At 40.9% G+C, this 17,699-nt stretch overlaps 1 protein-coding gene across 7 annotated transcripts in view; it reads left to right on the top strand.

Annotated features, from left to right (window-relative positions):
• The window catches only part of NINL (ninein like), a 138,260-nt gene that overhangs the window by 101,910 nt on the left and 18,651 nt on the right, over positions 1-17,699 (top strand). For 5 of the 7 annotated variants that reach the window (XM_056567553.1, XM_056567555.1, XM_056567557.1 and 2 more), the window contains 4 exons: positions 5,447-6,811; positions 14,816-14,885; positions 16,140-16,373; positions 16,878-17,162. In XM_056567553.1, coding sequence (XP_056423528.1) covers positions 5,447-6,811; positions 14,816-14,885; positions 16,140-16,373; positions 16,878-17,162 — 1,954 coding nt within the window. The remainder of the gene's footprint in view (positions 1-5,446; positions 6,812-14,815; positions 14,886-16,139; positions 16,374-16,877; positions 17,163-17,699) is intronic. The other 2 variants (XM_056567554.1, XM_056567560.1) reach the window with 2 other exon arrangements.

Genomic DNA, 17,699 nt, shown 5'->3' with positions numbered 1-17,699 from the left:
CGTCCTATCTCGTGGCAACATGTTATAAAGCACGAGGAGCTGTGCAGATTGATATATAGTTTTGTAGGAAAAATCCAGGATAACTGGGCTGTTCTACACAGAGAGCTGTCAATCACTGAGTAGAAGTGTGCATATAGAGAGAAGTGTCAATCACTGATTAGGACCACCCACATGACTTCTTAGCGCAGAATGAGAAGAGATTTACATTAATAAACCAAAAGGGCCAAATTTACTTTTGCAAAAAGAATAATTGTATAGTGCAAAATACACTAATCATAATCACCTATCAAAAAGAGCACCAAACATGATAGAATAGAAAATCAAAAATCTTTATTGAATACATAATTATATAAAACATGATTAAAAGAATCAGCAACAGTCAGAAAAACGTGCGAGGATCAGATATATGCTATTCTCTTTAAAACACCAAAGAATCCGTTATTCCATATTAGTAGACATACTTGCAATATTCAGCTGGAAAAGGGTATACAAAATACCAAATCATGCCAGAATGCACAGAAATCAAGGGCAAAACATGTGTAAACCACAAGAGAAAAGGAGTGTAACAAAACGAATATCAATGATGTGGTGTGGGAACTGGAAAATTGGGGGACAAGAGGTGCAATAGGAAAGAGTCGCTATCCAGACACGAACACCATCTCACCGAAATGTTCCCAAAGGGTTAAAAAAAACAACAAGCAATAAGCTGCCGCATCACAATCAGTCATGCTGTTATACTCACTGGATCTGGTCATGCACTACCCCTACGCTGTTTCGCTACTAACTTCATCAGGGAGAGATGACTCTGATTGTGATGCGGCAGCTTATTGGTGTTTTTTTTTTTTTTTTTTTTTATCCTTTGGGAACATTTCGGTGAGATGGTGTTCGTGTCTGGATAGCGACTCTTTCCTATTGCACCTCTTGTCCCCCAATTTTCCAGTTCCCACACCACATCATTGATATTTGTTTTGTTACACTCCTTTTCTCTTGTGGTTTACACATGTTTTGCCCGTGATTTCTGTGCATTCTGGCATGATTTGGTATTTTGTATACCTTTTTCCAGCTGAATATTGCAAGTATGTCTACTAATATGGAATAACGGATTCTTTGGTGTTTTAAAGAGAATAGCATATATCTGATCCTCGCACGTTTTTCTGACTGATGCTGATTCTTTTAATCATGTTTTATATAATTATGTACCGTATATACTCGAGTATAAACCAAGCCGAATATAAGCCGAGGCCCCTAATTTCACCCCAAAAACCCAGGAAAAGTTATTGACTCGACTATAAGTCTAGGGTGGGAAATACATCATCCCCCCATGTCATCATCCAGACCCCGGTCATTTTCACCCCCGGTCATTTTCACCCCCGGTCATTTTCACCCCCGGTCATTTTCACCCCCGGTCAATCCCTTTCAGTGGTCTTCAACCTGCGGACCATCGGCTGTTCGGGCATGCTGGGAGTTGTAGTTTTGAAACATCTGGAGGTCCGCAGGTTGAAGACCACTGCCGGGCCTTCGTCATCATCCAGATCCTTCTTTAGTTTTCTACTCGCCTCCCCTAGGTGGGAAGGAAGGGTGAGCTGGTCCGGGCCATCTATGCTGCAGGGACTGTCCGGTGGGGAGGGTTAGTCATTCCGGGCTGTCCATCTTCACCGGGAGCCCCTCTTCTCCGCTCCGGGCCAGCCCCGGACTAGTGACGTCGCCTTGACGATGACGCACGGGGATGTTCATGCGCAGGGACATCTGCTGCGCACGGATGTCCCTGTGCGTCATAGTCATGGCAACGTCACTAGGCTGGGGCCAGGCCCGGAGAAGAGGGCCTCCCGGTGAAGATGGACAGCCCGGAACGACTTACCCTCCCCACCGGACGGTCCCTGCAGCATAGATGGCCCGGACCAGCTCACCCTTCCTTCCCACCGAGGGGAGGTGAGTAGAAAACTAAAGGGGGGTGAGAGGGGGTTGGATGATGACGAAGGCCCGGCAGTGGTCTTCAACCTGCGGACCTCCAGATGTTTCAAAACTACAACTCCCAGCATGCCCGAACAGCCGATGGCTATCCGTGCATGCTGGGAGTTGTAGTTTTGCAACATCTGGTGGTCCGCAGGTTGAAGACCACTGAGAAGGGATTGACAGGCGGAGAGTTCCCTCGAGTATAAGCCGAGGGGGGCGTTTTCAGCACGAAAATTCGTGCTGAAAAACTCTGCTTATACTCGAGTATATACGGTATGTTCAATAAAGATTTTCTATTTTATATTCTATCATGTTTGGTGCTCTATTTAATAGGTGATTATCCTTAATGAAAAGTTATCCTATAACAGAGCTATATATATATATATACCAATCTGCTTAGTTCCTCCTGCTCTATAACATGATGACTGCAGATTGGTTTGTAATTTTAATGTGGCAGGTTCCCTTTAACTTGGCCATGGTCAGGCTTCTCTCATATACATATACATTTTTTGTATTTTTTTCTTTTTGTGGTGCTTACATCAGTCAAAATTGCTTTGTAAATCTATAATCTGCTAAAAAATTTGCTGCTTTCCTGCTTCACATTCTAGACTCATTTATCATGTACTGTGTGGACATATGAGTTTTGGTCACATGATCACCAGCTGGAGACAGCTATAAGTGACAGCCGTCCTTCAGCAGTAGTGGCTGGGATCAGAGAACACTCAGATTGTGTTTTTTTTGTGTAGATTTTTATTTATTTATTTTTTTTGGACACTATTATGGGGGAAGCCATTTTGACATATGGTTTACATCAAGCTCTGAGGACATAGAAATGGATTTCTACGGGAGCATTTTCAAGACCTGCTCTTTGACTTATGTAGAGGTTATTGTGCAGAGAGGCAGAGAAAGGGAGCGTAACAATTACTCATTGTGAATGGCCTTATCCCATCTTATCTGTGTTGCCTTTCTCAAAAATTTGGCCTGTGATGATAACGTCAGGTTCACACAGAGAAAAATTGCGCAAAAATGTCTGTTAAAAAACAAAACCAAAAACTAACATTTAAAAAAACATTTAACTAACTGGTGGACGCTAGGACAGCTCTAAGGCTAGGTTCACACTACGGAATTTTCACCTGATTTGAAATTGCAGGCAGAAATTCCGCTTACTACAATGTATAGTATGGTTATTTGGTTTCTGTTCACAAATTCACACTTCGGAATTGTGAACGGAAAATCCACTTGAAAATTTCCACCTGAAGAATGGGGTTGCTCATTCTTCAGGCGGAAATACTCGTGGAACACGTTGCAGTCTATTGGAGACTGCAGTGTCCGCGCGGTCCTAGCGCTGACTGATTCAGTTGGCCCTGGCCACACTAGGAATCTCTGGGCGGAAATTTTCTGGCCGGAGATTCTGCAGTGTGAACCTAGCCTTATAGACGGCAGTTCATTTCTTTGCGGACTATTCTTGACTATTCTTTTTGCGGACACCGAAATCAAAATTTTTGCAGCTGAAACATCTGGCACGGAAATTCGGATGGTTGAACCGTGCAGCAGAATCTCATTGAAATCAATGGGACTCTAATGCATTGGAATATTTATGCGGAATTTCACATGGACATTCTGCAAACATATCCTAAGGAGTTAAACTGCTGAAATGTTTCCTCTACAGAACAGGAAGTGTCAGGCTATTACTATTGGCTTAGTGGCTAGAATGAAAACTGAAAGATTTATTATTTATTTATAAATTTTTTTAAATGGAAAATATAAAAAATAAATAAAAATAACCAAACTTCTTAACATTGGTTTAACATAAAACCATTTTTCAAGCAATTGGTTACTTTCTGATTACACATTCCTTTAGGCTACAGTCCCATCACAGTCACCTCTAAACCCCACTGAACACACAGGGCTGCCGCCATGAAACCCTGTGTGTATGGTCAGCGGAGATTACGCAGCATTGCCCATTGCGCAGCAGTTTTTGTGCAGTTTGAAATAAGCTGCGTAAGCACAATGTGGAATCGTACCCTTAAAAGTGTATCTATCATTTGAAAAAAGTGTTTAGACCCGACTGATCAGCATTGTGTACCACTATGTGTCCGGACAGAAGTGTGTGTGCTAGCAGAAAATGCTGCCAGAGGATCTTGCAGGGGGAGAAATCAGGATACATTTTTTTACAAGGTCCAGAGACAATTGGCTATTCTTCTGCATGGACATTATGCTGATGCCTGTCCACTACTAAACGCCTGACCTAAATTACTAACAGCTGAGGCTTTGCACCTGAATGTTGTGCTTTACTGTGTTCTGTGCTCTTTTTTTCTTTCTTTTTTTTTTTTTAAGGATGTTTCATCTATTCTTATTAGATATATATTTTTTATTTAATTTATTTATTTTTTAAACATTTAACCTTCATGGTTTAGTAGTGTTGTTGAAACCCCCTTCTCTCCAGTTTCCTTGATGAAGTGGTATGGTCCACAGTGTACAATGGCATCTCTTTATAACTGCCTCACCGTGGAGCAGACCACTGCCTGCAATCAATGGGGGTGTTTTGGCTACACCAAGTTGACCATTACAACCTGATTGATTCCTCTTTTTTTTTTTTAGGAGTCCGACAACATTCTAAGGTAGTCTATGACTGCTCAAGTGTTCTTATTTCCCCTTAAATGTGCAAATAGAGGCATTTGGGCCTATAATATGAGATGTGAATATAATATGTGAGAAACAGTAATGATCTTGGGGACAGACATTTTTGTAAATTCTTGTCTAGTAATCCCTCCAGAAATTGCTCCTAATATACAACTCCTTAAATTCGAGTTAATGTCCCTTTAAATTCAGAACTGCCCCTTTTCTCATTTTGTGTCCGAGCTGTTACCACTTTTCTTTCCCATGCACAACAACGATAAGTGAACACTTTTAGTCTTTAATGGAAGACCTCTACAGGGGATGAAAAGCATTAAAATGGTAAATTTTTCAAATGGGGACACAACCTATAGCCTTTTTTATAGACCACTCTCTAACCCTCTCCTTAGAAGTACAAATGCTGAGACCCCTTGGACACAGTGGTCATACAAAAGCCTTTCATTGTATTGGCTTTTTGTTTTTGCTAAAGAAAGGGAGCCCTATATCTAGTCCTTTTAAGGTTCATTTTTTTCCCCTCCATTTAACTCCTGTAAAATTACCGGATTACTGATGAACCCCATGCAAGTGAATGAGGTCAATCGGGACCAGCTGTAGCTGTTTGCATCCGACCCGTTTAAGGGTCCATTTGGCTCAAGAAACAAAAATTAAGAAAAAAAACGATCGGACCCTGAGTGGTTCGGATGCAACAGGCAATGTGAACCTAGTCGAAGTCATAATAGAAAAGTTTAGTATTGAAACTATCATCGTTTCTGATAAATGCAAGCCGCTGTGTGCATTGAAAACTTTATATAGGCACGTTTCTATGAAATGCATATATAATTCTGTTTAATTCAGGTGAACGTCCATTTATCTATAGGGAGGCAACAGAAGATGAAGTTATTGAGAAACTGGCACAGATTGAAGCCAAATACACACATCATTCTCAGTATTTAATGCAGCAGCACCTCAATGAAAAAGATGAGCTGGTGAGGAAGCACGACATGGAGAAGAATGTGTTAATCCAGGATCACATCCGTGAGATAAACCAATGGGCAGAAAGGGAGAAAACCTTGATGGCACAGTGGAAAAAAGATCAGCTGAGACTGGTGGAACAACAAAATGAAGACCAAGTTGGTATCTGCAAGTCATTTGCTATTGAGAAGGAAAGAATAGAAACCCACTATAGAGATCACATTCATGGGCTTAACCAGGAAATTGAGGGCTTAAATGCCCTTTTGATAAAAGCAAAAAATTCTTGTGTCATAACGAGAAAACAGCAGCAACCGGTAGAGAAAAGACATGGCAATCCTGGTATGGAGGGGACTGTAGCCGATCTAAACCAGCAGGTGCTTTCTCTTTTGTCTGTGGATGATAAAGCAGATGCAGGACAACTCATATGTGACATACACCACCTTCAGGAAAATACGCCATTGATGCATGGCATGGATGAGGAACCTTCCCGTGACACTGTCATAGAAAGGCACAAGAGGTATATCAATAGTCCGAGTGCTCAGAACAAGCAGGTTTCCTTTTCTGTTGACGTGGCTGAAGGACAGTCTGCAAAAAAATCAGAGGAAAGCACTTTGATAAAGCTACAGGAGATGGAAGGCATGGTAACCTCTCCAAGAGCCCAGCCGCAAGAGCAGACAAAGGCTCAACAAACCCTTAAGAAAGAGCAAGGAAGATTTGAAGGAGAAAAGGAACATCTAAGCAGCTTGTTGGAATCTAGGGCAGATAAATGCCTGCTTTCTGAGGACAAAGATTTAATTTCTCAGTTGCAGGAAAGCCGAGAACATGTGCAGAAGCTGGAATCAATGCTTGAATTTCATGGTAGGGAGAGGGGGGTGGTCTTAGCTGGCAATGTGGAAAAGGATCACAGGCTGAATTTAATGAGAGGAGAGACAGTAATGATGGCAGCCCACCAAGATTTGGCTGGTGATGGCATGCTTGAAAAGGTGTACCAGCCCATGTCTGGAGAGGTGACACTAGAAGATCTTGCAGCCAAAAATGTTATGTTACAACAACAGCTGAGGAGCAATGAAGATGAAATGAACGTCCTGCAGAGGCAGATAGAGGAGACTATGAGTAAGTGCCAAGTGATGGAAGAATGGGCAACCAAGCAAGTGCAGGATGCCAGGGAAGAGCTGGAGAGCGAGAAGGACCATGTGAAAAACAGGTTGTTGGAGCTGGAAGACTTGGTACGAAGACTAGAACAACAGACTTCCGCTTGTCAGGATGACAGGTTAGAGCCAATGAAATGCTGAGGGAGCTCTTCACTCTTTACTAACTGCACCACTGACTGCTTGACATTGGGAGAGTTATTACTTCGAGGCTGATAATGGGAGGTGGGAGGGGACTCTGAACGCTGAGTTACTAACCGGTTGCAATAATAGTAAGATTTAAATCTCACATTGTGCTTGATTTTTCTGTTTTGCCTACCTGCCTTCTATAATTTGATGCAGAATTTTTTTTTTCTTTTAGGTATGATTTGCAATGTGGTTGGATTATTTTCTATAGGCATCCTCATTATTTTAATGTGCACTCTTTTAACTTTACTAACCATGCAAACCTGATCATTAATAATTAATTTTACAACTTTTTATATTGATTCATTTATTTTTTTTATCTACCTTTCCCTTAAAGGGATATTCCCATGTGGGACATTTGTGACAGGATATGCAATGATTTTCTGATAGACGCAGGTCCATCCTCTGGGACACTTTCCTATCCTGAGATCTAGGGCCCCGTGGAACTTGGAGAGGGCATCCTGGTCACAAGTAGGCCTGGGGGCCCTTGAGGAAGGGATCCCATACATATTGAACATTTATTGTGTCTCCTGTGGATATGCCATAAATGTATAGATGGGAATACCCCTTTCAAATATTGTGGTAGGAGACTAATCTAAATCTGTTGGTATTCTTTAGGTAAAAGGGATTCTTTAGGTTTGTATGTGTAAATTTCCTTAGTAAAGTTTTATAAACAGAGATTATGAAGTTTTCACAGCGCTCTCTCCCGATTCCCCCCCCCCCCCCCCCCCTCTCTTTACCGAGTATGCATGTCTTCTCAATGGGAAGAGAGGAGAAAACTGCTGCTGGACTCTTCTGGTGGTGGCTTACCTTCCTGCTATTAAAGGGATTGAAAGTTATAATCCGATGTAGCCATACACATTACATATGGTTAACTGGACCTGCTGAAATTGGTGGGAATTTATCTAATGTGTTTAACCTGCTTTGACCAGCTTTACTTTTCTCATGATTTACCTGTGCGTCTAGTTTAGAGACTGGACTTTGACCTTTTGAAAATTTAAAGGGGTTCTCTGCCCCTAGACATCTTTTTTACCCTATCCAAAGGATAGGGGATAAGAGATCTGATCGTGGGGGTCCCTGCTGCAGCCGGCGTTTGTTTAAAGCGTTGGGTGCAGCGCTGGAGGCTCGTGATGACACAGCAGCGCCCCACTCGTGATGTCACAGCCATGCCCCCTCAATTCAAGTCTATGGGAGGGGGCGTGGCGGTCATCACGCCCCCTCCCATAGACTCGCATTGAGGGGGTGTGGCCGTGATTTCACGAGCCTCTGCCCTGCATCCCCAGTCATCCGGCACGGTGCGAAGTTCGCTAAGTGCACCGTATGTCTGGGGTGCCGCAGCGAGATCTTATAAGATGTCTAGGGGTGGAGTACCCTTTAATGTAAATCAATCAGTTGAACCAATAACCAAAGCTTTATTTTTAGTAGATATCACAAATCAGGGACGTGCACAGACATTTTAGAGGGCAGGGGCTCAAGTAAAAAAAGAGGGCACTTCTCATCATTTAAAAAAATTCTGCCAGACTTAATGGGCTGCGGCCCAGGGACACAGTGGACTCCCGGCCAGGCCCCCTTGACATTCCTAGTCCCATAAGTGGTGCTTTTGTAAAATAAACTCAAGAACAGTTTCTCTGAGGTCTGCCATGTGTATATACACTGTGCTGTCAGTCTTCTTTACAGAAAACATGTGACAGCTGCCCTATAATATACTGTATTATAGAGGAGATTTATACAAAACCTGTGCAGAGAAAGAGTGGTGCAGTCGCCCATAGCAGCCAATCAGATCGCTGCTTTCATTTTGAAGAAGGCTTTTCCTCTGCAAAGGTTTTAATAAATCTCCCCCTATATGCCCCGATCGGACCTCTATATGACAGAACGTGCACTGTATCTGGCCTCACCCAGCACCCATCCCCAATCACCCAGCACCCATCCCCAATCACCCAGCACCCACCTTATGCAGGAATCTCCACACAGCTCTGGTTCTTACACTGAAGAGATGGACACCACACTAATATATACTTACATGCTGCAATATACAAGTTGTCAAAAAAATAATTATAAATATACAAAGATGTCCAGACATAGCACAGCATACAGGATGGAGGCAGGAAACAGGAAAGCTCCGCCTCCATTGCGCACAAGACTGAATTCGCATACTAGCAATGTAGGGCAATACCTAGAAAACGGCTGCTCCACATTTAGTAAGTATAACATTATCTTTCTCCTGTTCTCCTGCACTGTAACCTGGTGTATTGGGTTTAGTGCGAGTAAACAGCCGGTCAGTTTCCCTTTAATTATATCCCGTACCCCCCTTAATGATCTATATACTGTGCCACCATTCATCTATTAGTTCATTATATACTGTGCCACCATTAATGAACTATATACTGTGCCACTATTATTTAACTATACTGTGCCACCAGTAACCCTTTAAGGGCCCGGACTTTTTCCATTTTTTCATTTTCAATTTTTCCTCCTTAACTTTAAGAAATCATAACTCTTTAAAATTTTCAACAAAATTCTATGATGGCTTATTTTTTGCGTCACTAATTCTAATTTGTAATGACAGTCATTTTACCCAAAAATCGACGGTGAAACGGGGAAAAAAAATCAATGTGCGACAAAATTGATGAAAAAACACTATTTTATATGTTTTGGGGGCTTCCGTTTTTACGCAGTACATTTTTCGGCAAAAATGGCACCTTATCTTTATTCTGTAGGTCCATACGGTTAAAATGATACAAAATCAAACCTATATAAGTAGGGTATCACTTCAGAAAAAAATCATGAATACATGCAGGAAAATGTATACGTTTAAAATTGTCATTTTCTGACCCCTATAACTTTTATTTTTCTTTCTTCAAGGTGCTATGAGGGCTCATTTTTTGCGCCATGATCTGAAGTTTCTAGCGGTACCATTTTTGTTCTGATCAGACTTTTTGATCACTTTTTATTCACTTTTTTGTGGTATAAAAAGTGATCAAAAATGCGCTATTTTGGACTTTTGAATTTTTTTGCGCGTACGCCATTTAATGTGCAGTTTTAAAAAGCTGTGTATTTTTATAATTCGGACATTTCCACACGCGGCGATACCACATATGTTTGTTTTTATTTACACTGTGTTTTTTTTTATTCTTGGAAATGCCGGGTGATTCAAACTTTTATTAGGGATAGGGATAATTGAAAGGGTTAATGATTTTTTTTTACACTTTTCTTATGCAATATTATAGCCCCCAGGGGGCTATAACATTGCATTTACTGATCTTTTACACTGATTGATTCATTCCTATGGAGATGCATCAATCAGTGTTTTCGGCGATTGAATGCTCAAGCCTGGATCTCAGGCTTGAAGCATTCAATCGGCGATCGTACAACGCAGGAGAAGGTAAGAAGACCTCCTCCTGTGCTGCAGCTGTTCGGGATGCCGCGACAATCCCGAACAGCTCCCTGAGCTAGTTGGGCACTTTTACTTTTGTTTTTAGCCGCGCGGCTCAGCTTTGAGCGCGCGGCTAAAGGGTTAATAGCGCGCGGCACTGCGATCAGTGCCGCGCGCTATTAGCAGCGGGTCCCGGCTTCACTATGACGCCGGGCCCGCCGCGATATGATGCGGGGTCACCGTGTGACCCCACGTTATATCGTAGGACCGGGACTCAGGGCGTAAGTTTACACCCTGGGTCCTTAACAGGTTAAGGATCTATATACAGTGCCAAAATACATAAAAATATAATGTTCCAATATAAATAAAATATATTCTGTGCTTCCATAAATTCCCTATATACTGTGCTTACATTCCTCTATTAATTCCCTAATAATGTGCTTCATACAATACATACAAGCACATAACATAAAGACACGTACAGTACATAAGAAATATACACACATACAAAGAGACACTTTGACACATACATACAACATGGAATATATACTAAAAGATATAACCAACAGGCACATCATACATACAGGTTCCCACATACATACACACACATATACATACATTCACTTGCTCACATATTATATATATATATAATATATATATGTGAGCAAGTGAATCTGTGTGTGTGTATGTCAGTGTGTCTGTATGATGTGTGTGTGTGTGTGTGTGTGTGTGTATATATATATATATATATATATATATATATATATATATATATATACAGACACACTGACATACAATCACTCATATATACACACTCACTTACACTAAGGCCCCAGCCATCACTCTCTGCACAGGAACATAAAGATATACACACACATACAATCACTCACTTATATTTTCAGTTACTTACAGTAAGTAAGGGCTCCATCCCCCTCTGCACAGGCTGGAGTTTGTGGTCGGGCAGACAGTGGGCGGGGCTTCTCTCTGCCTCCGCTGCTCCTGTCTCCTCCGTGTGGAGAGAAGTAGAGAAATAGCAGATAATGACAGGGTAAGTGGCGCCCCCTTCCTGCAGGGAGGGCACAGCACCCTCCATTAAACCACATACAAATCTCCCCAGCAATGGATCCTTTTTACTTCACCTGTCACCCTGAGTCTGTAGCTCCTTTTGTGAGGGCACTAGAGGGGCAGGTGAGGAAAAGGGCAGGGGCTCCAGCCCCCTTTTACCCTTATGTGTGCACGTCCCTGTCACAAATATACTATGGGTGCTGCTATTTTGCAAACATTAATATTGGGAAGGGCTATAAAAGCAGTCGTTTTTTCCAGCATCCTCTCTAGTCTTTACTGTAGTCAGGAAAGTAACTCAAATGAGATTGGTGGACAAATTCATGCTCAAAATAAAATGGCAGGTCCACGTATTTAAATGGGATTTTCTGGGGTAAAATGATTGATGGCCTATCCTCTGTTTATTTCAACGGGAGTAGAGCTGCAGTTACCTGGCACCATCACTATACAATGAATACTGTTCACTATGTACTGCCGGGATCAGCAGGGGTGACTGGTGTCTGTGTCAGTGACTGAAGGCGTATCCTGAGGATAGGCCATCAATTGGTCCAGTCCAGTAAACCCCTTTAAAAAGAAGGCCAAAAGCTAATGAATCAGTGGGGCTATTGGGAACCAAAGAAGGATGCATTGTTTTCTTGTCAACATTTAAGGGATTGCCTGCAGAGAATTTCTCCCTACTCAATCCACTTTATTGTTCCTTGAGATTAGCAATTTGTGTATTTATTTCCTTTTAACCATTTTTTCTTTAATAAAAAGGAAACTAAAAGCTGATTCACCAACACTAAATCCAATACACGGGGTTATTGTATGGGTGAACCATCACCCAGATCCGCAGTCTGATTTTGGAAATACCTGTTGCTAATAGCCGGCTATGCCCAACGGAGGGTAATACAACCGGTATCCCTGGAACCAAACCACAGACATAAGTCATGGTAATCTGGTTCACCCACACAATACCCTGTGTATTGGGTTTACTGCCGGTGAACTGTCTATCAGTTTCCCTTTAATACTCAGCCTGAGTTCCACTACAGCTGTGTTGTGGCCCACTGCTTTAGAATGGAGGGGGCAAGCATCTGGTGGTTAGTGGCATCTGCCCATTGTACTCTTTAGACTAGGACTTTATTAGATTGTACCCCCCCCCCCCATTTCTCTTGCTTGATAAAAAAAAATTAAATAAAAAATAAAAAAAATGGTGTTCCCTTCTAAAACACTTTCGACATAGCAGCCTCCTCCTCTATGAAGTGCCAAACCTATAGGGCATATCCTATGGATGTCCAAAAATGCCTCAGATTTGAATACCCCTGTAAAGAGTGAATATTGAAAAGATCCTGATCCAATGATTCATCTGGTAAGGGCCTAATTGATCATTCAAGGACTACCAGAGGAAACACACCAATGATAAGATGGTCCCCTCATGTCTGCACTAGGCCTACCACAGTAACCATTTTGCTTGGACGGCTCCTTCAGGTTACTCCTAAGTACTTGTTCATGCAGTAAATTAAAGGGGTACTACCATGGAAAACTTTTTTTTTTTTTTAAATCAACTGGTGCCAGAAAGTTAAACAGATTTGTAAATTAATTCTATTTAAAAATCTTAATCCTTCCAGTACTTTTTAGGGGCTATATGCTACAGAGGAAATGCTTATCTTTTTAGATTTCTCTGATGTCATGACCACAGTGCTCTCTGTTGACCTCTGCTGTCTATTTTAGGTACTGTCCGGAACAGCATATGTTTGCTATGAGGATTTTCTCCTGTTCTTAAAATGGACAGCAGAGGTCAGCAGAGAGCACTGTGGTGATGACATCAGAGAAATCTAAAAAGATAAGCATTTCCTCTGTAGTATACAGCCTCTAAAAAGTACTGGAAGGATTAAGATTTTTAAATAGAAGTAATTTACAAATCTGTTTAACTTTCTGGCACCAGTTGATTTAAAAAAATAAGTTTTCCACGGTAGTACTCCTTTAAAGAGACAAATAAAATTCTGCCTCAAAATATGTGTAAAAAAAATCACATCTGAAATTTGTGCAATTGTTAACATGAATTTTGATACAGATTTATGTGGAATTTTTGAAGGTCTTAGGGGGGTTTCTTATATTACTAAAGGAGGGAAGCAACATATACGCACATGGACAGAGTAATTTAAAAATACTCCAGTGAAAATCAATTTTTTTCATATTAACTGGCTCCAGAAAGTTAAACATATTTGTAAATTAATTCTATTAACTTTTTAACGACACACCCCGCATCATATTGGGTCGGTCCTGGAGACCCCGCGTCATATGGGGTCTGTGAATGACTGCTCTGTGCCGGAGATCCAGGCAGGAACAGTCAAGCACTGATAACACTGATCAATGCCATGCTATGGCTATAACATTGCAAAAGAAAAAAAAGTATTAATAAATGTGATTTAACCCCTTCCCTAAAAAGTCAGAATCACCCCCATTTTCCCAAAAATAAATATAAACATATGTGATATCTCCATGTGCGTAAATCTCCAAACTATAAAAATATATCGTTAATTAAACCGCTCGGTCAATGGCGTACACGCAAAAAAAAATTCAAAAGTCCAAAATAGCGTATTTTTGGTCACTTTTTATACTTTTAAAAAATGAGTAAAAAGCAGTCAAAAAGTCAGATCAAAACAAAAATGATACCAATAAAAACTTCAGACTACGGCACAAAGCATTAGCCCTCAAACCGCCCCATATGCAGAAAAATAAAAAAGTTATAGGGGTCAGAAGACGACATTTTAAATATAATATAAATATATAAATATAATATAAATTTTCCTGCATGTAGTTATGATTTTTTCCAGAAGTATGACAAAATGAAACCTATATAAGTAGGGTTTCATTTTAATCGTATGGATCTACAGAATAATAAGGTGTCATTTTTACCAACAAATGCACTGCGTAGAGACGGAAGCCCCAAAAAGTTACAAAACTGCGTTTTTTCTTCAATTTCGTCGCACAATGTTTTTTTTTTTTTCCCGTTTCGCTGTGGATTTTTGGGTAAAATGACAATTGTCACTGCAAAGTAGAAGAAATAAGCCATCATATGGATTTTTAGGTGGAACATTGAAAGGGTTATGATTTTTAAAAGGAAAAGAGGAAAAAACAAAAATGCAAAAACTGAAAAAATCTTAATCCTTCAAGTACTTATCAGCTACTATTTACTACAGTGAAAGTTCTTTTCTTTTTGAATTTCTTTTCTGTCTGTGTCCCTTGCAACAGCTGGAGACACACGGTTTGGAAAACACTGTTGTAGGTTATATGTGTTTACATGTTGCAGTTTTAAATTGCAGTTATTAAATACAAAGCCAGGAATAGATATAAATGGAGAGAACACACGTTCTTGGTTTTAAAAAACTGCAACATGTGAACACATCCCTAAAACAAACCTGGATTGTTTATTTACAATCTGACCTTGCAATATGCCTTTTAGCATTTTGTTTCATGGTAAAGTGACAACTTCTGTGTTTGTTTCCTATTCTACAAAATACAGTATCCAGATTGAGACTTTAATCAAAGAAACTGATAAAGCATATGGAAAACTGGAAGACGTGAACAAGCAGGTGAGAAATGTCTGTTGCTTTTTAGTTAGATATTAATATTTAGGTCTGCCAGCATAACATGCGGGTGGCAGCATAACATGCCGGCGCTAGGGCTGCACAGGAAGGCACAGTCTCGTATACGGCTATGCATTCCGTGCGGAGTCCACAGAAAGAATGGACACAGAAATCTGAATTTCTGTGCCAGAAACATATGGTGCAGAAATGTACAGTGCAGCACAATCCAGTTGAATGCAACAAGTCTCTGCTGTCGCGGAATCTCCATGCAGAATTCCAATGTGGAATTCCACACGGAAATTCCAACGTGTGAACATGGCCTTATTCTTTCTCTATATATGTATTCAGGAAACAGATTTGAGGTGTATTCACACAAATACAGGATCTGTTGCGGTTTTAAAGTTTTAAAGTCTGCAGTTGCCGATCCGCAACTTCAAATATGCAGCAGATCCAGTGTGTTAAAATGTTCTCCTTAATAATCTTTAGATGTTGGATTAATAGATTTAAAAAAAAAAAAATTTTTTTGCACACCTCTCTCCTTTTAAAGGAAAATGGTCATACTGTTCACCCACACTAATACCAATACACCAGGTTATAGTGCGGGTGAACAGGAGACCAATGCGGGGTTCCTTATTCATATACATACCTGCAGTCCGGCACCAGGTCCCTCTGCAGCTTCTAAATGCACTGAATTGTGCGCTGTAGGTGGGCCCACTAGCTGGATTTGAATATTCATGGTTGCTGGTCACGTGAGCGTTTGTGACTACTGAGTGCTCATGTGACCAGCGATCATGAATATTGAAATCCAGACAGCGGGCCCACCTACAGCGAGCAATTCATCAGTTAGAAGCCGATCTTCAGAGGGAACCGGTAGCCGGACTGCAGGTATGTATATTAGTCAGAAACCATGCATTGGTCTCCTGTTCACCCGCACTATAATCCGGTGTAATGGGTTTAGTGTGGGTGAACGGGATGACAGTTTTCCTTTAAAATTCAAGTAAATTATAGAAAGAGTGTAGAACGGTAACCTCTTCTACCAGACCTCCATTTCCCCAAAGCGGATTTTTCATAAATAAATGACATAGAAATAACCCTTTAATTCCGGTACCTATATATTAGAAACAAATAGAGACCCAACCAAATCACTGGGATGGGAGAAAAGTGGAAAACACCAGGTTTAATGCGTGTTGTAATGTCGGCATTGCCTTTGAATGTTCTGCACATGCTTCACTAAGCTTAAAAGAAATCTTTCTGTATCAGAACCAGGATTACCAGGAGGAGCTGTCTCGGTTAAATACACAACACCAGGAGGCAATCCATAAAATGAACATCAAACTGGAAGAGATGAATGAGCAAAAGGATGAAGCAAACTCTGCTCTGGTTAGGCTGCAAGAAGCTATAAATGGTCTGGAGGAGGAAAAATTTCAACAAGAGTTATCTTGGCAAAAAGAAAGAGAACACTTGGAACATGAACTCCAAATATCGAAGCAAGAGGTAAAGGGGTATGGGGAGGGGGGCTACAACCAGGGATTTAGATAAAGTAGCAATTGGGAGTAAAAATATATTTAAAAAAGGTCATTGGGCCTCTGCTATCCCTTGTTGCTAATCCATTATTCCATTCTGGGGCAGGAGGGCCAAACCTGGTAAAGGCCCCTCTTTGGCATTGCATCTAGGAGAGTAAAATGGAGTAAAAAATCTCTGATATTTTTGTGAATAACACTGTGGAAGCCAAGGGGGAAAGGGGATCAGGCTACCTCAGTTTTCTTCTTTCTGAGAAGCCCCATAGTAACTGCAATAAAGTGGCCACAATGTAAGCTATTGGCTAGAACATATGTGCTCATGAGTAGGGGGCACAAGGAGAATGGCAGAATTTGGAACAAGAGTGTATGGTCCACAAAATAAAGTGTGGAATAACAGCAGATTAGGACTAGGTTATAAGAATGACTGAAGAAATGACAACCATGACATATGATGTGTGATGTGAATGACTCTATTTAGAATGAAAAATACTGGGATGAGCTGTGCCAGCTGAATGCTCAAGGCCTCCAGTTGACAAGCACAGTGTCCGATCTGAGTTCTCAGAGAGAAGTGAATTATGAGACCATTCAGGAACTGAATGCCAGAATCACGGAGCTCATTGATGAAAAGTATGAATCGGCCACTCGCATAGAACAACTACAGGAAAAGCTTGGTGTCCTGGAGAGAGAGAGCCTTCATAGCCAGTCCGAAATGCAGAGAGAAAAAGCTCAGCTCCAGAGTGAGCGGCAGATATCACACCAGGAGGTATGTATGGCTTGTTATCCTTGTATCTGTTTTTTGTTTAATACTAAATATATGCAACCAGCTGAACACAAGGACTGTTTAAGCACCCTATTAGCTAGATTAATTGTCCAGCCATTTAGCGTTCCCCTGCTGTTCCTGTATGGACCTTCCCAGGTCCACCTCGAGTCTCTTTCTTACTGGGGCCTCTTGACATATAGGATCAGGAAAAAGACAAAACACTAAAAACATGTGTACCCAAAATGGTAAGTAAAGTATTTTTTTTTTTTTTTTTAAATAACAATTTTATTTGGTTTTTCATATTTTACATAACATGAGCCAGAACCATCTCTGACATAATATCATAAGAACATAAACCAGAAAAAAAAAAACATAGTAAATGTCATACAAAAGGGTATTCCAGTCATATGAGAAAACCATTCCCCCCCCCCCCCCCTCCCCAAAAACATTTAAACCCCCATCAACCATGTTGAACCAGAAATCTAAGAATAGAATCCCCACAGAAGAGCATTGATGTTGTCAGGCCCCTCACTACTCGAC

The sequence above is a fragment of the Hyla sarda genome, chromosome 3, assembly GCF_029499605.1.
Source record: "Hyla sarda isolate aHylSar1 chromosome 3, aHylSar1.hap1, whole genome shotgun sequence".
NCBI classification, from domain to species: Eukaryota; Metazoa; Chordata; class Amphibia; order Anura; family Hylidae; genus Hyla; species Hyla sarda.
This window is presented reverse-complemented; position numbering and strand designations above follow the sequence as displayed.